This window comes from Perissodus microlepis, chromosome 7, assembly GCF_051167445.1.
Source record: "Perissodus microlepis isolate ML-2025 ecotype Zambia chromosome 7, ASM5116744v1, whole genome shotgun sequence".
In the NCBI taxonomy this organism is placed as follows: domain Eukaryota; kingdom Metazoa; phylum Chordata; class Actinopteri; order Cichliformes; family Cichlidae; genus Perissodus; species Perissodus microlepis.
In genome coordinates this window covers 56,725,938-56,749,889 of record NC_140467.1, presented here as the reverse complement: position 1 = coordinate 56,749,889, position 23,952 = coordinate 56,725,938, and the positions used below count along the sequence as shown (strand labels likewise).

The 23,952-nt window shown below is 38.2% G+C and overlaps 2 protein-coding genes across 3 annotated transcripts; both read right to left on the bottom strand.

Moving 5' to 3' along the window:
• Positions 1 to 754: 754 nt before the first annotated feature.
• sptlc1 (serine palmitoyltransferase, long chain base subunit 1) lies at positions 755 to 15,539 on the bottom strand. Its single transcript, XM_084936187.1, has 15 exons — positions 15,424 to 15,539; positions 12,517 to 12,624; positions 12,348 to 12,442; positions 10,623 to 10,716; positions 9,906 to 9,978; positions 7,852 to 7,984; positions 6,488 to 6,617; positions 6,255 to 6,344; positions 5,888 to 5,995; positions 4,550 to 4,645; positions 3,520 to 3,616; positions 3,305 to 3,359; positions 2,954 to 3,071; positions 1,573 to 1,646; positions 755 to 1,259 (listed from the first exon to the last, which is right to left on the bottom strand). Exons 1-15 carry the CDS (start codon positions 15,475 to 15,477, stop codon positions 1,163 to 1,165), a joined length of 1,422 nt encoding a protein of 473 aa, XP_084792313.1. The 5' UTR covers positions 15,478 to 15,539; the 3' UTR covers positions 755 to 1,162.
• Positions 15,540 to 16,081: 542 nt separating this feature from the next.
• Positions 16,082 to 23,952, bottom strand: LOC146384262 (chondroitin sulfate synthase 3-like). Of its 2 annotated transcripts, none has more exons than XM_084936186.1 (3): positions 22,480 to 23,952; positions 21,687 to 21,970; positions 16,082 to 20,605 (listed from the first exon to the last, which is right to left on the bottom strand). In XM_084936186.1, exons 1-3 carry the CDS (start codon positions 22,922 to 22,924, stop codon positions 19,031 to 19,033), a joined length of 2,304 nt encoding a protein of 767 aa, XP_084792312.1. In that variant the 5' UTR covers positions 22,925 to 23,952; the 3' UTR covers positions 16,082 to 19,030. The 2 variants fall into 2 exon arrangements, with proteins under 2 accessions (XP_084792312.1, XP_084792311.1); XM_084936185.1 differs by having other exon boundaries at positions 22,360 to 23,951.

Here is a 23,952-nt window from a genome sequence, read left to right as displayed (position 1 = left end):
CATAGTACCATATCACCCTAACGAAGCAGTTTGCTCTCAGACTGCAGGTTTACTTGTGGTTCCTAGAGTATTTAAAAGTAGAATGAGAGCAGAGCATACAGCTTTCAGACCCCTCTTCTATGGAACCAGCTCCCAGCTTGGATCTGGGAGGCAGACACTATCTCTATTTTTAATATTAGGCTTAAAATGTTCCTTTTCAATAAAGCATATTAATTAGGGCTGGATCAGATAAACTCTGAACGAGGGATAATAAATCACATTTAGGCAAATGTTGTTGTGATTTGGCACTTTATAAATAAAACCAAATGGAACTAAAATGGTTGCACAATTGAGAATGGTGAAATATTGTATAAAGAAACCATAAACATGTGAGAAGACATCTAAAAATAAATGTTCACAGGTAGAAACAACAGCCAGTCAGTTGTTTTATCTGAAATATTTCAATTCAGCACATCAAAATCTTTTAGTAGTTGGACACTGCGTCTTCAGTGTTGCTATTTTCTGAAAAACTGTTGAATAGTGTTATTAGCAATAAGAACTCAGTTTCTACTCCAGTCTTCTATGGATGTCCTCTCTGTCTCAGTTTGGGCCTTGAGAAAACTCAAAGCTAGTATTTTCACATGTCACATCCAGTTATATGCTGGACTCCAGGCAACATCGAGATTTCTCTTTGAAAACAAAGAGCTTTCCAAAATCTGTTATGCATAATCATAAACTACACAATGCAATCATCTCAATTCTCCTGAAAATGATCCAAGGTGTAAAAATCTGTATTTATTTGTTACAAAAGTGGAACAACTGTGCACAGTTCAACAGTTCAAGTAGGAGTAGACTGCAGACACAAATCAATCAAAAAGTACAACAGGCTTTTTTGGTCATTAAATAGAAAGGCAACAAGTCATTTGTTTTGTGGAAATCAACTTTAGTTCTAACTGAAAATGTTCTCTAATAGTGTTTGGGGGGCATTTTTATTCAGAGCAGAAAGGCCCACACTAACTTTCAACATGTAGAACATATAACACAATGTTAATAAGGAAGAAAATTAATCATTAACATTCATTCATTAGTAGAGATCTCACGAGTCGGTCCGCATCTTGCGGATCAAACTGTTGTTTTACCCAACCAGTGGTGTAGACTTCTGTTAAAGCTCCAGTGATGTCTGCTAACTTATGAGGAGCGCTGAAGCTGCCTCTCTGACACAAGCCACAGCCTTCTGGATGTCTTCCTCTGTTTGTTCAATGGTGACCACCACTCTGATACTGGAGACACACAGGTGGAGCAGTGAGACACACTGAGACTGTGTAAAGGTAATGTTATTTACGCAAATTATTTCAATCAAATGTTTGAATGCTTCAAACAAAATAACCATCAAATGAAACTTTAACCCATCAAATAATAAAGCACGTACAACCCCAACGGGTCATGGCAGATGGCTACCCCACGCTAAACCTGGTCCACCGCCAAAAAAGCTATGGACCATTGAGATACAAATGTATTAAAGTACTAAACAACATTAAACCCCATGACAGAACTCATAATGTGCCAGGTGCATAGAAATGTAGGGTCTTTTACCTGGGAGGTGGAAGAAAGCGCTCCTCTTTTTCCAGATACCGAGCTAGGGTCAGAGCCACGTGTCTTTCCATACACTAAGACAGAAATCATGGAAACTCGATGAGAAACTAAACATATTTTTATACAGTATTCCATCACGTGATCGATGGGAACTCGAAAGTGAATTATAAGAATGTTTTGGGCATAAGACAATACAGATACTAAAAACACTGTGTACTACTGATCAAATGATGAAAGCACTATGTAGTCGCATCCTATTACAATGTAGTCCCAGTCTTAACCATATACCATACTATTCACACAAGTAAATGGTAAATGGACTGATTCTTATATAGCGCTTTTCTACTCTCCCGGAGTACTCAAAGCGCTCTATACAACATGCCTCATTCACCCATTCACACCCACTCATACAAGCACTTCTAAACACAAGTGCAAACTATTCTACATTCACACACATTCATACAATTTGGGGTTAGTAGCTTGCCCAAGGACACTTGACATGCAGACTGGGGAAGCCTAGTATCGAACCACCAACCTTCCGATCAGTAGCTGATCAGCTCTACCACCTGAGCCACAGCCACCCACAAGTGCTTCCTGGGTTCATATTATGCGGAGCAATAAAACCAGCCTTTCTGTCAAGCTATTGGCAATCTACAAAACCATTGAAGAGTGTGAAATAATAATAATAATAATAATAATAATAATAATAATAATAATAAACATGGTATGGCAGTACTGAAAAATGCGAAATAAGTAAACAGATTGAATTTGTTAAATTTTTCTTTCCTCTTTTAGTGACTACCCCTGATCATGTGGTCCACAGGTACAAGTGTATTATGAAAAGATACCAGAAAGCCCAGAGTCTGTCGCAGAAACAACCAAGTAACCAAGTGTGAACAAGACAAGCCTAACACATACCAGCATCACTGTTGGCCTTTTAAAAAAACAAAACTATATTTGTGAAGTTATGGTACTATCTTGCTGTCTTCTAAAATAATATGTGCCAATGACATGTCCATACTTTTGCGTTTTGATGGGGACGCCCCTTAAACTTAACCCCATTGGGGATTAAGTGTAAGAAGGTAGTTACAGTGAATTGTTTCATTGTTTTTTGTGTATTTGTGCCTTAGTGGCAGGTTTTACAGTGAAAATTGTTTTATTGTTTTCTGCAACAACCTGACTTGTTGTCTGCAAAATGCACACAAGTACAGGGTACTTGCGCCTTATTCGCAGGTCGTGTTATAAAGTGTTACCGGATTTCATCTTGACTTTGACACTCTCAGTCTGAAGTTTTATATGAAATCCCACAGAGGTCTCCAAAAACTTTAAATAACAGTTTCAGTGTGCGTCTGATGGAATCATCTGGTACTGTTATACTTACATAATCGACAACTGAACGGAGCTGCTTCATGTCAGATTCCCTGGAGCCAGAACTTCTCTCTAGCTCCAAGTGAAGAGCTGGGGCCACTGGAACTCCAGCTAACTTGAGACCTGGTGTTCTGTTTCACATAGAAAATAAAACATATACCAAAACACAATTTATTATGGACACTGTAAAGGAAGATAAAGCCAGAGTATAATTTGAATGTAAGCCTATGTGTTTCCTCTATGTGTGAAAGGCTGTAGTGTCTGGGGATGCAAATAATGATGCTGAATCAGAAAACTGATGTGGAGGGACACCTCCCCCCACCCACAGAAGGAAAAAAAGAAATCACCATAAACACAAACATACCCTTGTAAAGCGTTGTAGACATGTTTGCACTTTTCTCTGAGGACTCGAAAAACATCTGCAAAACAGAAGAAATTTTTCTTTTTACAAAAATTCTAATAAAACATGCTTCCTAATGAGTAAGAAGTAGAAATGGAATGCTCAATCTCCAAGAACAGGTTATCAGCTGAGATAATGTATTTTTCCGGAGCTGGAGTGGATGAGAACAGATTGTGTACCTGGGTCCTCCTCCATGATGTTGAGAGCCTCGATAGCAGCAGCAGCCAGCATGGGAGGCAGAGAGGCAGAGAAACAGTAGCCTTGACCTGAGAGACGCTACAAAATACATTAAAAAAAATTTAAAAAAAAGTTTTACTAAATCATATCTTCATGATTAACGCGCTAAAATTGATCACCTTAAAAATACCTATTGATTAATGGAATAACAAACCAGCAGTTCTGGCCCATATCAGTATAATTTCAGCTTACGTTTCCCCAGATTCACTTCACTCAGCTAGGTGTAATGACTGATGTCTGAGTTTACAGTTAGGCCTAGAAACTGTTGGCACCTTATTAAATGTGTCTTTAAACATTTCCCAAAAGATTTGAGAACACATCCACAATGAAAGTAGTTTACTTTTGTTTCATATTAAAAGAATTTAGATACCATCCAGGAAAAGTACAGAGCATTATGCAATAATAATTATGCACTCATTATAAATGTTCATATTTTCTATCATAAAATTCGACCAATTGAGATGGAATGAGAGGAGAGACACCATCCTGTTCTCGGTGCTTGCTTCAAAAGCCTGCATCTCTACTTCACCTATTAAGACAGCAAAGCTTCATAATAGAAGAGTTCTGGTGCTTAACTGGCCTTCTTGCAGTCCAGACTTTTCACTAATTAAAAACATTTCGCAAAGTCACAGCGACTGGTCTCCTCAGTTCACAGACATTTGTGGCGCTGCTACACAGTAGGGGTGATGTGGGCCGTGAGTTTGAGACCCCTACTCTGTATCGATTAAAATATGGGTCAATGAGATTTGCAAATCATTGCATTCTGTTTTTATTTAAATTGTACTTTAGTGTAAAATGTAATTAGGCTTGTAAATAAGTGAAACGTTACAAAAAAGCAACAGATATATACTAGATATAATGATTTGTCAAGCATGGGATTAATCACTAATATTGACAATGACATGTAAAAATGCTGGCTGATTATCTGATGATGCATTACAAGACAGACTCCCAACACGGTTGTTACAGTACCTGGTGGTCGATGACAAAGGAGCGGCCGCAGCAGAAACCTCCGATGGAAGCCAGAGCATTTTCCATGTTAGCACTTATCAGGTCAATGTCATCTATCTGCAAGAAACAGTTTTTTTATTTTGCTAAGATAGATTTAAAATGAAGCAATCAAAGTACAATTTAATGACAAACTGTCATATTTGTTTTAAAAAGTTAAATAAAAACAGATTTCCTTCATTTTTGTCACTATAAATTTCACTTTATTAAGTATTCTACACGTTTTATTTTTGCATCATTGTGAAATAAAACTATACACCATTCAAAACTGTCACTAGCTGTCTTTTGCAATGTGAAGTTTATTATTAGTCCCTCTGCAAAATACAAGACTGTAGAGGATGGATTTAAAGTTTGTGTTATATTTTAACAAGTCAATTCTGAGCAACTGATGCATCTATTGATCTATCTGTCGTGATTCACTCCCCCTTTCTTACCACTAAAATGAAAGTTTGAGACTTTTATCTTTAATAGCTTTTGAGACATTCGTGTTCAAACATTGCCTCAGATTTCAATGTGGGAGGAAACTGCCTGAAAGTAGGCTGACAGAGCATTTTTCGAAAATGCTCTGTCAACCGCACACGCACGCACGCACACCAGATACTTGGACCACAACATTTCTATGCCAATCAGAAAATGGTTGAGCAGAAGGCCCACATTAGATTCACTAATCTAAATGAAGCAGGCTATCATTAGACCTAGACAAACATCTACAGGCCTACTAAAGAAAGTTCAGAAACTTTAAGCGTGGCTGTAACCGACTGGTACACCACGGTACGCCAAAGTGCTAGAAGACAGCTAAAATGGATGGCTGCGTAACTTTTCCCTTTGCAAGCAAAACCCCTTCATAACATACAGCCAAGTCAAGAATACTGGCGAAGAAGAGGTACACATAAATGAGGAGACACACATTTCTTTCTTTTCTTTTTTTCGTTAGTGCAAATCACTAGTCTGCTAACCAAAGATTCAGATATTGCCATTAACAAAGATGAGTCCGAAAGGATTGTGCATTTGTGCAAGAAGCTCAATATAATGTTAAATCTTACAAAGCTTTACAACAAATAAAATTCAGCATTTGATCATGTCCATAGATTCCAGACGTTACATAGCCATTGTCTGCAAAGAAACCTTCTATTTTATTTATATTTCAATCACTTTTATTTATTTGATTGCATCAGCTGACCTAGACTAGTTTGACTATGGTAAAGCTACCAAGAGAGAAAGATAGTAACACATTTTGAATCAGCTGTTAAACTGTTTACTGCCAGTATTAAGTATTTTTGCATTTCAAGCTAAACTACTCACATTGACCCCAAAGTGTTCTGTGACTCCTCGGCCATGGTCTCCCAAAACACCAAATGACATGCTCTCCTCAAGAAAGATCCGCACCTTGTATTTGTACTTGAGTTTTACCTGGAAGTTAGAAAAACATAAAAAACAAAACATAAAGTCAATAAATGGCAAAAAGTATCTATGTGTACACTATCTGGTATAATCAAGAATCAAGCGAGTGGTGAATGATTTAGTCTACTGTAGTAGACGGACATCAGCTCAACTACAGAAGGTGAACGATGTTAAGCCATAATATTTGCCTGTGCTTTGGTGGGGTTTTTAAACTTTTTTCTGCAAAACAAACAAAATTAAATTGGAAACCAAATTGTTTTCCATTTACCAGTTCAGGCAGAGGACAGATATCTGCAGTGTTGATGTAGAGCCCCTCCACTACAATGAACTTCCGGGTCACTCGAGCTTTGCGAGGATTCTACAAGAGAAACATTCTTATTTGGAGATTTTTTTAAAAACCCAATGAAAATAGAGAGAATGTAGAAGCATTTAACATCCTGTACCGCCTGTAACACCATTACAGCACATTTGTGACACTTGAGTTTCTCAAACGGTCCTAACCTTCAGGTCCTCTAGCTCCTGCTCCTTAAGCAACCTCTCCAGGTCCTCCATGTCATTGTGTTTGAAGTACTTGATTAAGCTGCGGGATGCCTGAAGACCTTTTTGTATAGCGAAACAGGCTGCTTCATCTCTGAACAGAAAATAAAAGAGAAAACATTAAACTATGGAACCAAAATATCACACACTTGGAGTCAGTCAGACTTACACATTTGCGGGCAGGTAAATCAGTCTGTGCAAACAAAATCTGACTGACAATCACTTCATCCAGTCCATCAACATGTCTATGAAACCCCACCCCTACAAGACTCCTCAAACAATTCTTAACAGTAATTACTGCCTTTCAGTATTATCAGTTTATCTTTAATAACAGGTTACATATTACAGGCTTTTAATGTGGTTAAACCATTACTTAAAAAGCTCTTACATAATCCAGCTTAGTCAAATATAGATCAATTTCACAGACCAAAACCTAGTGAAGCTTAATAATCGTCTTATGGCCTCTGGCAGTGGCCTGAAAACGGCTTGTCCTGTTACACCTCAGTGCCACATTGAGCACAACAGTTTACAGAGACTAGAATACACTGTTAGCTATAAAGGCAAAACACTGTGCTGTTGTCTAACAGATTAAAATTTGTACATTTAAAGAAGAAGTGTCCTTCACATACAGAAGTTAGTCTTGGAGTTCCACAGAAAACTTTATGTTAGACATGCTTTTCTTAGGCAATTTATTTAAAAAACAATTTACACATTTCTGTTGCTGTACAGATGATACCCAGTTATTATCATCTAAAATGTTATCCAAAAGTTTTGAGCAGCCCATGATTTGAATGATTTGACTTTTTTTTAAAATTATTTTGTTTGATCATATTAGTTCCTCAAAAAGCCCATCCTCGGCCTGGCGGTAATTATTCATTTTTTCATCTAAAAACACTCTTTTATTGATGGATCAGTTACATCTAGCTCTGGCTCATGTTTACGTGTAACTAGTTTCTGTGGATGGTATTACACTGACCTCCAGTAACACTTTGAGGAATCTTAGGGGCGTTTTCTTGTCTAGGATGTGTTCTTCCATATTCACATTAAACTAGTATGTAGGAGACTGCTCTAACACCTCTATTTAAAGCTTTCACTTGAATCACAATGTCACAGTAAGGGTACTAACATAGACTAGAAAGACACCTTAGACATGTTTCCTATTTTAGTTTCTTTTTGAGTCCCTGTTAAATCCAGAACTTAAAATCTCTGTCCTCACAAAGGCCACATAAAATAAACAAAAATAAAGCTAACTGAAGATTGGTTTAATTGAGTGAGCGGTGTTATATTGGTTTAATACTGGTATACATATTATAAGAAACAACACTCACACAAAGATGATGTCACCCCTCTTGGAGTAGGCAGGTATTGCACTAGCAATAGTCGCAAAGCCATATGAATAAAGAATGGCCTCTTCAGTTTTCATGAATTTGGAGAGACGACTTTCCAGCTCCAGGTGAACATCTGGGGGCAGGGAAACATAACATTAGTTACTAATTGGTTACATTTTTTAGATGTCACTTACCATTCCCTTTAGTATTTCTGAGTTTTTAGTGGATGTGGTTTAATCAGAGGTGAAAAACTAGCACTTTGAAAGAAAGACTGTCAAGACACCAAACAACAGTATGATTTTAAATATTTGTGCTTGACTGAGAAAAGTCTCAGTTCATCACTTAGCATTAGATACATTCACTTGCTTATCCCTTAACAAGGCTCATTAAAAAATGTGATAGGGCTATCTATCCCATTTATCATGGCAGAAAGACTTAAGGATAATGACAAAATTATAATACCAAGAGAAAATCGGAGAAACTGCAAACTCCAGTGAACTTAATAAGATATACTTGGATATATAGTTGCGTGAGTGACTCTAAAACTATGGTTTGCTCTGAACAGTGAATGTTTCTTGGTGTGTGAAAGAAGTTGCTGCGGTGATGGAAAGTAAATGTCCATACTAAGGTAGAATGAGTATGACTATTGGTATTTGCTTTACTACTGAGGTTTCACTAATTCATTTGAATTAACTTGTTGCATGATCTGATGATTGAGTCATTAGGTCTTTTTCCAAAATTATCCTCCTTGTATTATCCCTAGACGGCTGGAATTTCGATTGCAAATCAACAGCTAACATATAAATGCTTAAGCTAACATAACGTAACTAATGTCATGCCCCGTAGTAATTAGGCTACTCAGCAGCCATCCTAATAGTTCGGTCTTTGTCGTTTCAAAAAAATATAATGTTAAAATCTCAAATAAATAGTCTGACACCAATATGTCACAGATTTAAAAACGATCTTCAGTTTTCGTGTTTGCAACATCTTCTGAAAACCTGACCTCTGACTTTAAGGTCAATCCAATCTAAGACTTCTAAGAAATGGTGTAGTAAGTAAGTAAGTAAAGTAAAATTTATTTATATAGCACATTTCACAGATAAAAATCACAAAGTGCTTTACAATAAGATCAGACATACAAGTTAAAATTAATTAAAAGCCCGTTTGTATAAAAATGTCTTCAGCTGCTTTTTAAAGGAGTCAGTAGAGTCTAGACAGCGTAAAGACAACGGCAGAGAGTTCCACAGCCTAGGTGCCAGTGCCTGAAAAGCCCGATCCCCACGTGTTTTAAACCTAGTACGTGGGACCACCAGTGACCTCTGACTTGAAGACCTAAGTGCTCGGGATGAAGCATGAGGTTTCAGCAGGTCAGAGATATACTGGGGAGCTTCACCGTGCAGAGCTCTAAAAGTTACAACTAAAATTTTAAAATGAACCCTAAAATTTACAGGCAACCAATGAAGAGAAGCCAAAACTGGAGTAATGTGTGACCTCTTGTTTGTACCAGTTAAAAGTCTTGCCGCTGCATTCTGTACAGACTGAAGGCGATCCAGAGCTGATTTGTTGAGACACGTAAAAAGACCGTTACAATAATCCAAACGAGAAGAGATAAAAGCATGAATAATCATCTCAAGTTCTGCCTTTGACACCAGTAGTCTGAGTTTTGAAATGTTTCTTAGATGATAAAAACAGTTCCGGACAAGTTGTCAATTTAAAAATCCTTACAAAAGCAGGTGGCCATGCCGCTCAGTCATTTAAGGCTGAGCTATAACTGCAGAAAAGAAGTTGTCCTATAGTTAACCCTTGAGGTAAGCCACATTTCTGTATAAATGGGTTTGATTTCTCTGACAACACATCGTTTTATGTCAGCGAGATATTCATTCAAACCAAGAAAATAATAAATTAAGGGTATATTTAGGAAATAATTAGATTATCAAAGAGTTTAATTACTTTTCTTGCAAGTGTAGCTTAACATCAAATGGTGGAATGTTAATAGAAGATAAAAGTACCCCATCAGCCTTTTACTGAGCTGAGGGGTGAAAAGCTGAACTCACCAAAGGTCCCATAGAAGCCTCTTGGACCACAAGTGCCCACACCATATTTCTTCAGTGATGCCAAAGCCTTTTGCTGTAATGAAAAATTAGCTTATAATTCTAAAATTAGAACAAATTCAAGTTTTAATAAAACTCATTGTCTGAGGCATACTGTCAATGTCATGGTAAATGGACTGGTTCTTATATAGCGCTTTTCTACTCATCTGAGCACTCAAAGCACTTTACACAACTTGTGCATTCACCCATTCACACCTATTCGCAGAAGCACTTTTTTTTCCTAAGTGCTTTATAGCTAACATTCACACACATTCATACTCCGATGGATGCATCGGGTTAGTATCTTGCCCAAGGATGCAGACTAGGGAAAGCCAGGAATCGGACCACCAACCTTCCGATCAGTAGATGACCTGCTCTACCACCTGAGGTACAGCCACCCCAATGGCTGTGGTTGTGCATAATTCAAAGAATTATTGTTGCTAGCAATAATACAACTTAATAGTTGCTTCTGATAAAAACTGCACTGCCCACTGGGCAAGTCATTCACTGGGCACACCTAGCTGTGTGTGTGGCTGTTTTAAATGAGGGATTTTCCCTTCAAAACATAAATGTTGCCTAGATAAAGATTTAGCTATAACAGTAAATGGATAATTTAGCACATTAGAGGAAGAACATATCGTACTGAATTTACAAGGTTGTCTTTAAATAATAAATACTGACCTTAACCCGCTCATTATCAAGGAGACCCAAGAAGTTGAACGATGCAAAGTTTATGCAGTCTTTTCCATTGATTGTGATTTTGTGGCTGGGAGGTCTGTAACAAAAATTTTGCATTTGAATCTTTATTTTATCATCTTACATACTCAAGGCACAAATCAGATATTTACAAAAATCTGATATTTTCATTTTCATCCAAGCTGTCAAGATGTAATTTAAGTTCAGATTGATTTTTTTTTTTCCTTTTACTTTTTCTCGAGTATATGAAAAACATTATCATTTAGTTTGAGATCAAGTAAGTGACTCAGTCATTTACAAGTATTCAATTTTTGCCTGAATAAGCCTTTGGCCTGCTTTTGTGAAGGTCATTTAGCTGAATCTCAAATGCTACACGCTTCGTATTATCCTGCTACTATCAGCAGTCACACAGCAGTTTTAGATATTATATAGCAAAGACTAACCCGGGCTTCCTGTTCTCACGCGTAAGTAGTGGTTTACACTTTGTTTTAAATCTTCATTCATTATAGTGACTTTTGATTATAGACTTTGGCAAAGATATGCTCTCTACATCGAGTATACTATTTGAATAGATAGTGTCATGTTTTTTCTTAACCAAGGAAAGACTTCTCCAATGATGCTCTTCATCTTCTGTGGTCTTTTAGACATTTTCGTCTGTCTGAGCTTGACCAGTTAACTCCTTGTTTGTATGAATGTGCTAAATAACTGATTTGGCCACTTAAAATTTTTGGATATCTACCTGATAGATTTATTTGGGGTTTTCAACTTAGGCATCTCTTGATACAACTGCCTATTACTTACAATTTTTCCTTACTTCCCTACCTGTTTTTATTGTCTTTTTGATATAGCCCTGTTAAAATCTTGTACCATTTCTGATGGGTATGTTTAGCAACTTAACTTTAGCCTCTTACACTTGCATAAGCTTTGGACTGCATATTCAAAGCACCTATGATCACCATGTGTGGAAAGGCAAAAAGTTAAAAACTATCATTGTCCAACTGCTTGTGGACTTGCCTAGCAGATTACCCATAATTATATTAAAGAACGTTTTTTTCCCTTAAGAGTATCAATGAAAAATCTTTAAAAGTAATTAGGGAGAGATGTTTCTCAAGATCCCAGAGCAACTGCCAAGACACTACTGAATCACTTAGCCAAGTCAAGAATTGTAGTCTTAAAAAAGGCAATCACTTGAACCCTGAACATAAATGGACTGCAGATCAAGAAAACCCCTGCTTCTGCAGAAGAAACATCTTCAAGCTAGACTGACACATGCTAAAGATAACCTGGAGAAAGGTTAATCACACTGGAAGTACATCCTTTGGTCAGATGACTAAGGTCTTTTCCAGAAGACCATAAAAGAGTTTGAGAGATCTGCCAAAAACAATGGGATGTGATTGCTTAGTAGATAAATGCAGGACTGCTTGAAAACAAATGAAACGGTCACTAGGCTGTCATCCAGCTAAAAAGAAACAAAATTAACTATTAGCATTTTGGGTGGGATAATTCTGTTGGCAAATTAATGTAAGCATGCAAACTAAAACTAGTATATTTGGAAAAGTCATGCTAATCCTGGTTCAGAGGAAAAAAAACTAATAATATTATTTTCACAGGGGGGCTAATATTTCTTTCGTCATCTGACTCTTATAGACATTTAGATTTAGTGAATACTTAAAACCTGTAAATAAAGCAGTGAGGTAACAGAGTGTTTACCCTGTGACAACATCATAGTTGACGGTGGGATAGTCTTTGGAAACAGGAGGAACTAGCGCCTCTGGCTGCCATTCCTCAATCAGTTCCTCCTTTTCCTGTAACGTAGAATCATGTGAGAAGAGTTTGGTAACAAAAAATAATACTGTTTGATTTTCACAGCACGGTTTACCTTCTCTGTCAGTTTATACGTCTCATGAAGTTTGTAGGTCTTAGAGAATAGAAGCCTGATTATCCACAGTATGAGGATTCCCTCCAAAATAAGGTGGTAAGCAGGAGCCTGAGGGGAAAAAAAATACTTGTTTTTGAAACATGCTCCAAAAAAATGCATTTTTACATAGGAAAGAATTAAAATAAGTGGAAACATTTCAGAAACATTGCAAATGCCTGAATGAAATTTAAATGCAACATAAACAACTAAGCTGTAGAGAACTTAATACATCCATCGGATAGCTGTATAAAATCCCACCTCTAAATCTTTGAATTCCTGTTTTCAGTCGCATTGCCACAAGTGTACAAAAAGCAAGTACCTAGCCAAGAAATGGGCCTTTTCAAACATTTACAAAAGAATGGGTTGCTCTAACGAGATTACTGAATTTGAGCATGGTACTGTAATATGATGTAGCAATTAAGTTTGTGAAATTTCTTGCCTCTGAGATATTCCATAACTAATTGTAATCGGTATTAGTGCAGAGTAGTAATGTTTATAAACCAAAGAAATTTAGCTGCGACGCTGCAGACCATGTAAAGTTCTAGAGCGGTAGTGCTAAGTGCTAAGGCACACCACTTGTAAAAGTTGAGCATTCCAAACCTCCTCTTAGCACATGGACTGCGCATCAGGAACTTCATGGCATGTATTTCCACGGCCAAGCACCTCTTATAAATGTAGTTGGCCCAATACTTTTTGATGTAGTAAAAGAGGACATGTAAGGGGTAAGTGTAACAGAGTACGATGCTGACCAGGAGGATGAGGAAGAAGAGGAAGATAACTGAAATGGCAGTAAAAACAAGTTCAGCACTGCTGAACACTCATGTCTTCAACCCAATCATGCTGGATGCACCACTATGTGCAAGGTTACAAAAATTAAGAGGAACACAATCAGCTAAAACAACAGTGAGGTCCAAAGCATACTGTTGCATTTTTACTAGGGCTTCAACAAATAAAATAACTCAATTATAAAAAATCCTCAACACAAATGTTTTGCTCCGATGCTTCGTTTAATACATGGCACTGTAGTGTGCAGTTGTTACCATGTAAACGTGAGCTTTTCACCCATGTTTGTGACTAAAAATAGACTTGCAATAGGAACATATCTAAGAACAAGCATGTGAATAAGTAGTATGAAGACATTAAGCCTACGCAGCCCCCAATTTTTCAACAAAAAGACTTATAACACAACAGCAACAGTGATAAAGTCAGGAAGAGTGAAAGAAAACATTTTTCTAGTGTTCAAAACAGCAGTGCTGCTCCTGTAATTGCCATTGAAACCTTTACTGGGAAAGGGTAGTGGTCCTTAATGAAAGCACCTGATCAACAAACTCTGACATGAAGAAAAGTGAAATTTGTAGCTTCTCCATCCACCACTGTTTGCTTTATACAGCGAGAAGCTACAGTAAAGCTGCAGAAATTATATTAAAATATGCAGATGAACTGTTAACTTAGTCTGACACGTTTAAATTAGGCAGCCTGTTGAAGGCTGATGGCAGCCGTCCCACTTTCTATCGCAGTGATAACTGCAGCAAGCAGGGGGGAGTCAGTTGACAGTCGAAATGTCCTATGTCCAAAATTAATGTCTTATGTTGGACACTGAATTATTATTAACATTCTTTATTAACCTCATACACCATCATAACAGAAAATTAAAGATATGAAGATGTGACAAACTGAGGATGAGGATACTTGCATGTCCAAGACAAGTCAACATTTTTCTAACTGCCTAGATTGGGAATCTAGAGCCTAACTGACATAAAGAAAGAAAGAGGCAACAATTCACAAATACAGCCAATTTAAAATCAACAATTAATGTAGCTTGCATGAATGGACTGATTCTTATATAGTGCTTTTCTACTCTCTCTGAGCACTCAAAGTGCTTTATACAACATGCCACACTCACCCATTCACACAAGCACTTTCTTTTATGCTTTAAGTTCTTTCTATCTATAAGCATTCACACACTCAAAGTAACTTGGGGTTAATATTTGCCCAAGGATACTTGGCATGCAGACTGGGGCAACTTTCTGATTAGTAAGTGACCTGCTCTACCTCCTGAACTACAGCCACCCCACAGGACCATGCAAACTTCTGCAGAAAGGCCACAGCTGGCTCTCTTATTCAAATCCAGAGCCTTCCTCTGAAGTGATAGCACTAACCACTGTTCTACTTGTCATTGCTTAAAAAATGTAACATGGACACTTGTGAATAGTTGAAGAGATCTCAAAGATAAAGTATGCTCCTACTTCATTCCATCATGACAGTGCCCTACGAAATGACGGAAGAGACGCCCTGTACACACACAACTAGCCGATCACTCTGATAAGTTTCCCCGATCACTAACCAAAAACATGTGAAGGAAATAATAACAACAATAATAATATTAATAATAATAAAACAGCCAATCATAGCACTGATAAACAAAAGCTACAACACCTCCAAAAGTTGATTCTGTTCATCTGGACGTAGCGTTTTGTGAACAGAATCAACTTTTGGAGATTTACTTACCTGGATGATTGAGCAGGCATCAAGACGTTAAAAAGCTACAACAGTTAGCCTAACATCATCAGCATAGTTTGAAGCTCTTATCGTAGCAGCTCTATCGCACTATGTGCATTTAGAAACTTAACTCCAGCGCTGTAGCTCACCTAATGTGTAAGTAGTAGCTAGCTACTACATACTTCCTTGATGAGTTACCTCTTCGCTGAACAGCTACGGGCTGAGCCTTTCATCGGGTCGTAACCGAGAACTTTACAGTTAACAACCTGGGACAAATTTAACAGCACCAACGTATAGCCAAGCATAAGCAAAATCGAGTAAACGTCAGGGAATAATTCGGCCCAACAACTGAGGAAAAGAAACACTTACCTCATAAAACGCCTGGACCATTTCCACCAACACCCATTGCTGTCCGGTCGCCATGTTTGACTTCCTAAAACGTCACTCGCAATCATGCCACACCCCTATTACGTCACCCACCACTGCTACTGTCCTGATCTCACGATAATTACTTTATTTTTCTATTTCTTAAAATAAAAATACAAATAAAATAAAATAATTAAACCGCCCAAGTATAATTGCACAGCTTTTTATTATAATAAAAAGAAATAATAAAAACTCTTACTCTATGCAATACTGTACTAAATGCCACTTTAAATCTTGTACTGCTCTAAAAATTTGCACTGCTGCTCACTCTTGCCACTTTATCTCATGTGCAATCACGTTGTCCGACCCCACCTCAATACATGAATATTGAGGTAAGGTGGTCCATCAATACATTTCTATTTTCTTTTATTTCTTGGAACTGTAATTTTAGTGTTATGTTGCATTATAATTTTAACTTGCAGTGCTATATTGTACTATGCTGCTGAGAGACTTGTCTTCTGCTCCTCTAACACATTTCATTGCAATGTTGACCCTGTGCTAACTTGCTTATGACAAATATAGCTGAACACTGAAAACTAATATCAAAAAGGTGATTGAATGATTAAATTTAATTAAAATGAATAACTACATAAAGCATTAGTGTGATTAATGAATTTAATACTCGAAACTGACTGACTGTACTGAAACAAATGATCAAAGAACAAAAGTAAAATTTAGTAAATGCTGGTTTCTACAAGCAGTGCTTTGGCACAGGATTTGAAAAACAAAAACATTCCAACAAACTAAATTTGGGTCAGAAACTTGGGTCACATTTGTTTTAGTCCAGACGCAGTAATGACACACAATATTATCTCTGTGATTGATTGTAGATACAAATTCATGCAAAATGGCTCATGGCTAACAAAGCGTCCTTCATTTAGCCCAACAATTTTCTGTGGCAAAATACAAAGAAAACATACAAAGAGAAACTGCAGCATTATCAGAATGCACCATCAGAAGAACATCCCATGCGTGAAAGACGCCAGCAAAAAATAGCTTTATTACAGGTGCTAGAGGTCTGCCTGAACTGACAGGAACAGGGGTGCCTCAAAATATTTATACTAGAAAGTGCTGCATAATCAGTCAACCAATCAAAAGGCTTGGCCAAGAACTCACCAACTTCAAAAACCAACTGTGTGGAGCTGTGACATCTGGTGGAGAGCTTTGTTTTGCCACCAGTGCAGGCAGAGCCTTTTGGGGCACTCTTTTGAGACCGTGCAAAAACTAGCAAGTTAAACTAACTGATGTAGTGGGCAAAGGAAGGAAATAGAATGACACTCAAATTTCAGTTGGTTCCAGATCACTGTCTTGAAAACTGAAAAGTTGATTTGTTTTTCATTTGTGTTTAATTTTAGCTTTTCTAGAGTCTGTCCTAATGACTTCTGTAGTCACATTTAACAACAACAAAAATAAAAATAGAATCAATAAAGGATAATCACACATATTCTATTAAGAATTAAAAGTCAATCATTTACACTAAGGATAATTACAATAAAAATGGTCAATAAAACAATAAAGATTTTTCAGAGCCAGCTAAATGAACAGCATTCAAACTTTGCATTTCCATATGAACATCATTAAATCAATGTGAAATAATTAAAAATTGAATTTTCAACCAACCCTGTACTAGATTTACCTCAAATGTCTAAATGATTTTAAAGGTCATCCAATCATTGCTTAATCAGTCAGGGGAGAAAGCCTATATTTAATTCAGAAACAGGACTTCAGTCTAAAACAAGATTTAGACATTTGCTTATATTTTACAATCAAATCTCATTTTTATAATAAATACTACTGCTTATATCAGCTCTAGAGTTACAGAGAGCTATAAACTTTATGCTGAAATTGATCTTAAACTGTACAAAAGTTAAAATGTCTGTTTTGAAATGCAAAAACTGTTTGGTTAGCATAGTACTGTAATTCTTCATATTAATAAAACAATACCTCACCATCTGGCTGCATGGAAAACTTAAAGTGCATTATAACACATAATTATCTAAGCTTATAAATGCTGTGTCTGAAATTGTAAGATGTTTTTGATTTGTTTTGCAGAAAAAAAATCTTCTTTTGTACATGAATAAGAAAGTATTGTGAAAGTGGTTATCCTGCCTTTAACTGAGTATTTTATTTATTGGTAGGTAGTGCATTCCACTTTCAAGCCTTTAGATGCAGCGTGTCACTTTACCTTTGGTTTAATCACAGAAATTATTATTTTATTTATTTATAATGTAAAAATATAAGTGTGAAGGAGGTTCAGGGGGTAGTGCCAGGGAGGCTGGCAGGCCAGCTGAGATCAATTCGTTAATCACTCTCTCCCTATTTCAGTGATACTGGGACTTGGAGGTGGCAACAACTGGGAAGCTGCTGGGGCAGCAAAGTGAAAGGCACAGTTGTACATAAACGCACACAACGTGCAACGCTGAGTGTCTCGGGTCCTTCTAGTGTTTACAATAATTTTTAATTTATAAAGCTATAATATCATTTTTCATTGGTATTTGATTTAAGCTGTGCCTACATTTATTGTATGCATCCTGGGTAACTGAGAATGAGGTTCTGTCTTAGTGCATCTTCCTAGGTTTTGATTGAGTAAAATGATGGCAGTGAAGCTGCTGAATTATGATACTCTACAATTAATGAAAGCAACATTATATTTAGACTTGAGACTGGAAATAAGACAGCTGAGCAGGACTTATTTCTAAGTCAGAAGCATACAAGAAATGTGGACAGACAGTAACTACACGGGCTCAGCTTCAGCTTCTGCACGAGCCTATTTCTAAACTGCAGTGGGAGATTAAGGTAGATTAGTTTAGATCAATACAGCAGTACCAAATCCCTCACCTAAACATACATACAGATTGTTTAGCGTAGCACACCATGCTGCTCAATGAGAACTTATGGAGAGAAACAACAAATTATCTAATTCACTGACTCACTGAGTTGTAGGCAACATAATTGTTGTAGGCGACAATTATGCTACAGACTCAAACTTGTAGCAAAGTAAAACATCACTCTATGAATAACTTCCAGCATTTACAAATCTCACTTACCATATCAATAATTTCTGTTGATTTCATTTTCTGATAGTACTTTTTAATTGCCAAGTATTTTGAATAATGCAACTTGTTCTTTGGGTCATTTAATTAATTCCTCAACTTACCCAGATAAGCAAGTAGTTAATTTATACCGGTATAAAAAGGAGACTTGTAGAGAGTGATGCATAACTGTACAAATAACAATCAGCTACATTTAGCTATTACATATAACAAATATTTCTTTTTCTCATTTTTTCCAATTTTCCAGCTGGTTTGGAAGAAAGTAAAGAAGCAGATAGTTGGCCTTGCTTCTGCACTAAATTGGGTGCAGATCTGTTCTATCTCCTTTTGGTGTCTTCAACATTGGTCTATCTCCTGCTGGTCAAGCTGTGTCTAGTACCATTTCATTGGTTAGAGTACACTCAGTTTTAGAGACATGACTGCCTTGGGCACCACAGTGCATAGCTATCTGCGTTTAAGCAGAACAGAAAGTAGAGGAGTCCTGGAAGGTTGAAGTGTCAGGATGAAGTTCTGTTATAGCCTACCTCTATGTGTTTCTCAAGCCACATCTCTGCTAACTGCACAGCTGATGCAAATGCACTTGCTCTTGACCCAAGACACATTTTATATTGCTTCTGTTCAAGGCTTGAATTGCAATTGATAGGATGATAAATGTGGACAATTCCTGGTTCTTGACTGCGTAAAACCTTTAAACCAGAATTAATAACCTTGGTGTAGAAGTCTACATCTTCCAACCCCCAGCCTAGGATGGATGTATCAAAACCTCCAGCTTTTAGTAAATCGCTCTTAAAAACACAGGTGGTTCCAAAGCCATAATCACGCCAAAAGCCACTTTTCTTGGTGAGCACAAAGTTGTTTTCACTTGGGGCTTTTTCACCGTACACAATCTTAGGGCTGTATTGGCTAAAGATAACAGGAAAATAGACCTGTCTCCCTTGAATAGCATTATCTCTGCAGCGCTGCAGAGCATCACCACTAAAGATTAGATCAACATCACAGAGGAACAGTAAAGTGTCATTATCAAGCTGTGACGAACCCAGCTCTAGAGCCAGCCCTCGTGAAAAATTTCCTGTCATGGGGATTACAGACATATCAGCTTTAGGATACTTTCTCTTATAGTCCATTATTAAATGAATATGCTTTTTTATATTCTTATTGTTTACATTGTCCACCAAAATGATGCAGAGCTGAACATTTTGTTTAGGTATCAAACACACTTTCTCAAAGTTCTCCATAAACCGAATAAAAGTGCCATAGCGACCAGACAGTGGGACAAGAATGCTGATCTTTTTCTGGCTTTGCTCCCACATTTCTCTTGTTGACTCATAGAACTGGAAAGGTGACAAGAACTTCAGAGAGTTGGATAGGAATGACAGGGATTGGGATTCAGAGTTGATGGCAGCCATAAGTTCTGAAACATTTAGATCTTCAGCTTCACTAAAGAAAGGTCGGCTGAAGGACTGTTGAAGGTAAGCATGCCGCCTCACAGGCAGAGTTATTTTACGTCCCTTGTGTTTTTTGTACAGAAGCAACAAGTCTAAGACGTATTCTGCACCATGTATTGGATCCACCCTGTAGTAGCCATACTGAATCTCTTTAAAGTCAATTACATGGCCACGTGTCTTTGAATTTTCATTAATCATTTCCATGACCTCTAGTATAATATTGTCTTCAAGGGCAGTCCGAAGCAATTTTCCAAGGCTTTGCCTAGCCATCTTGTTTTCAATGGCAGAATAAATATGTTGGCCTGTCAGGAAATCCCACTCAGTGACATCATTTCTCTCACTGGGCACATAGCGCATGTAGGAAGGTGGAGACCCCAGCTGTTGGTCCTCCCACAGTATTTCTGTATCACTAAGATAACTCATATGTAGGCCTTCACGATGGAGTAGGATCGTGCGGTAACGGAGCCTTGAGATCTCACAGCTGAGCATGTAGTTGTGGAGCCGGTACTGGTAGGCAGGACTTTTGTTGGGATGGAGCGTAATGGCATTGTGGATCTTGCGACTGTGAAGTTCTTCAATGAAGCCTTTTTTGTTGTGTTCATAGTTTTCATAGAACAGTTGCTGCATCTACGGAAAGAATTTAAAAGTAATAAGAGCATGGATGTCCAAGCATCAATACACACAACATTGTTGATTAGAGCTGGATGATATATATCATTAGCAATTCAAATTTGTTAAACAACAAGACAATTATTTTTCTTTCACGAAACAAAATACATTCCATGTCCTAATTGCTTGCTGGCCTTGGTATCTGGGGATTGGTCTGCCAGGGTCTCCGTCCTGGCTGCCACCCAGCACTCATTGCACCTGACGCCTATGGTGCCTCATGCGGGAAGCGGGCCTCCGGAAGGGGGGCCTATGTCCCTTTTTCAGGCTGGGCCCAGCTGGGCTCCATGGACTAAAGCCGGGCCCTCGGGCACCCTCTTCGGTCCCAATTTCTAGTGCGGGGATCCAGCAACCCTATCCCGGGCAGGATCAACAGTTCCCTCAATCCTCTGCACATAGGGTTTTTTGAATTGCTCTTTGTCTGTTCCCTCAACCAGAACTAATTTGCCATAGGAGACCCTACCAGGGCAACACAGCCCCTGGTATCCCTGGGACACACAAACCACTCCACTACGATAAGGTACCATTTCACAGAGGGACAGTACAGTTGGGTGACCTCCAAGAAAATATCAATTAATATCTGTGATATCTGTGAATATATAGGAAAATACTGACTGGAAGGATCACTCACAGATTTTAGAAGTCTGACAAAAAAGAAATAATCCAATATGCTAAGAACAGGGGTGGATCTACATGGGGGTGTGAGGGGCACACTGCCCCTCTGCTGTAGAGGCCCGCCACAACTTTTATGTCTTTAAAATACTTGTAAAAACTAATAGTCTAAACCTACCTACTCAAAAAATGTCTTTGTTTTCTTAGAAGAATGATATAGCAAATAGTTTTAAAGTGTTTTTGTGGATATTTTGTTGACTCCATGTACATATAGGGGATTTTCACATACCCCACTGAAGAAGTGTGTGCCACCCTGCCTACACCTCTGCCCGTCCTTTGCCTCCCCATGTGAAGTTTTCTCGATCTGCCACATGCTAACGATCTGAAACACAATCTCTCACACATACACACACGCAGATTCAAGTCTTACCTCATAAGACCATACACACTGTGTGCCTCCAAAGCGTCGTACACAACGCCCTACTTCCACATCCTCATGGGTGGTGTACATCTCCCTTAGACAGGTACTGATGTGAGGGACCATCCTGCGTAACACCTCTCTACTAAAGATCATCCCAGGACCTCCCATGCAAAAGTTTTCTCCGGGTTCTAGAGCCAGTCGTCCTAATTCTTCAGCTGTGCCCAGCCCTGTCTGGCCAAGGTAATGGGGCTGACTGCTGTTGAGTGACCGCAAGAACAATTCCAGCTTCCCACCTAGCAGAAAGTGAGTTGTAAGAAATAACTGTTATCAAAAATGGTAAAATGTATGTATTCTAGACATGTGTATGTGTGCATGCTTAAGTCTTTATCTTACTTATCTCTCAAGATAAAGACTCAAAGTATGTAAGCATGTAACCCACTGTTTTTTTATTAAAACACTCTTTTTACACTTTGTAGCTGGATGAAAAATATTAACATCTTAGCAACTTGTGCTTGTAGATTTGGTTGCCTAAAATGAGACTACATTAATTTATCTCAGTAATTTCAAAGAGATGTTGTTTTCACTAAAGTGACACAATATTGCATAATGCATAGCATGTTACATTTTACTGTGACAAATAAACAAACTGCACTGGCATCAAATTCACTCCCAAAATAAGCACCTCTTATATAAACATCATCATCTGCCCGCATGAACCACTCGAATTTATCCAGGTAATGGTCATGGATGTACTTTAGCATCATGAATGATTTCTTCTGTGGTGGATAGGAATCATCAACACCTGCCAGTGAAACCACAGGGAGGGGAGCAGGCGCGTGGACGGTCCCAGACCCAGCGCTCGAGAAGAACTCCACCTTCCCGGGTATAGAAGCCGCCCATGTCTCATACGCAGCCTGTGCTCGAGACGTCAGGTATTTTTTGGCTGTCATCACGCCAACATAAATGAAACGCTTTGGTTTGCTTTGGGTTCTGCCTAAATGTCCACTGCTGTTCTTCGTACTGAATAACCTGTTCTCCTGCGGACTGTCCACATCTTTGACTGACACGGACTTCCCGTGGATGTCAGCACCTATAGCAACGGCGGAGTCACTGTAGTACAAACACATGGCAGATCTTTTCCTTTTACTTTCCAGAACCTGAGGTAAAATGAGCCAAGAGGACGCTGTGAATCCGAGAAAGACTCCGAAGATCACGGTCGTCCACGATCTTCTGGACTTAACAGCCATTTTCGTATCCTACGAAGAGTACAGTTCTGCGGTTAACGGGGACCAAATGTATGATTGCTGACGCTGTAAGGGTGGTGCTAATCTGTGAAGCATGCTATCCCTATGGAGCACGAAGTTTCCGTTTTAGTAGCATAAGTCACGGAGCGGGGCATTTCCTTCACAATATTAAGAAACATGTTAGCCTGTCCCCAGCCGTCCCAGGACGTCTGTACTGAATATTTGTATTTTAGTTTCTTTGGGGGTTAAATTATTTTGTCCTCATCTGGGACCGCTATCTTGTCGTCCGTCAACAAAAACAAATCGACTTCCAGTCGTATTTCCTTTCAGAATAAAAGCAAATGTCCATAAACTTGCAGCAATAGTTTTCTTGTTTGTTTGTTTTAATAAAAACCAACTGATTAACCACGACATACAAATTACACCGGTGTATAAAACCTTCAAAAATTAACATTGGTCTAAAGAGTAACAAATATAACAAAATGTCAATACTTTTGTTTTGAAAGTTTCCTTTTCTTTAACAACTTTTAAAATGATTGCCAATACAAAATAAAAGCTTTATCACCGTAGACTGACGAATCATACAAATATATATATATTCTCTGGTATTTGACGTGCATGAGCATTATAAGACCTTACCACGCCACAATTTTATAACCATCTCTTCACAATAAACCCGCAATATTCCAGTTGGTTAGGCTGAAAAATAAACGCATTATCAGCTGTGCTATCGCGCAGTCCGTTTCATTCGTGCGGAACTGGTCGGTTAAATGGAATGGTCGAGGCGCAGGGATCTGGTCTCATTTCAGCGGATCTGGGCTAAAGCAGATCGGTTAAATGGAAGAGTCGCGTCATCTCCGTTTACTCCAATGGACCTTTTTTCCTTTCTTTCTTTCTTTTAAACTGCAATTGCGGATCATGGAGCCTCGTAATAGTTCCGGTGTTCCAGGTGGTCCCAGCTGGTTTTTATATTAACTGGTTAGATTCGTTTACATATTCCACTCTCAGTGTTTCAGATGTTGGATCCGCAG

Bases quoted from the DNA above. Each gene is read 5' to 3' on its own strand.
- sptlc1 (XM_084936187.1), bottom strand. From the start codon at position 15,477: ATGGCGACCGGACAGCAATGGGTGTTGGTGGAAATGGTCCAGGCGTTT. The intron at 5,996-6,254 runs GTAAATGGAAAA...TCTAACTTCCAG, and splicing joins TCTGTCCTCTGCCTGAACTG to GTAAAACTCAAGTACAAATA. The intron at 1,647-2,953 runs GTAAGTATAACA...TTTCTGTCTTAG, and splicing joins TCCGTTCAGTTGTCGATTAT to TGTATGGAAAGACACGTGGC.
- LOC146384262 (XM_084936185.1), bottom strand. From the start codon at position 22,924: ATGGCTGTTAAGTCCAGAAGATCGTGGACGACCGTGATCTTCGGAGTC. The intron at 21,971-22,359 runs GTGCTTATTTTG...ACTTTCTGCTAG, and splicing joins TGATGATGTTTATATAAGAG to GTGGGAAGCTGGAATTGTTC. The intron at 20,606-21,686 runs GTAAGACTTGAA...TTCTTTCCGTAG, and splicing joins AGTGTGTATGGTCTTATGAG to ATGCAGCAACTGTTCTATGA.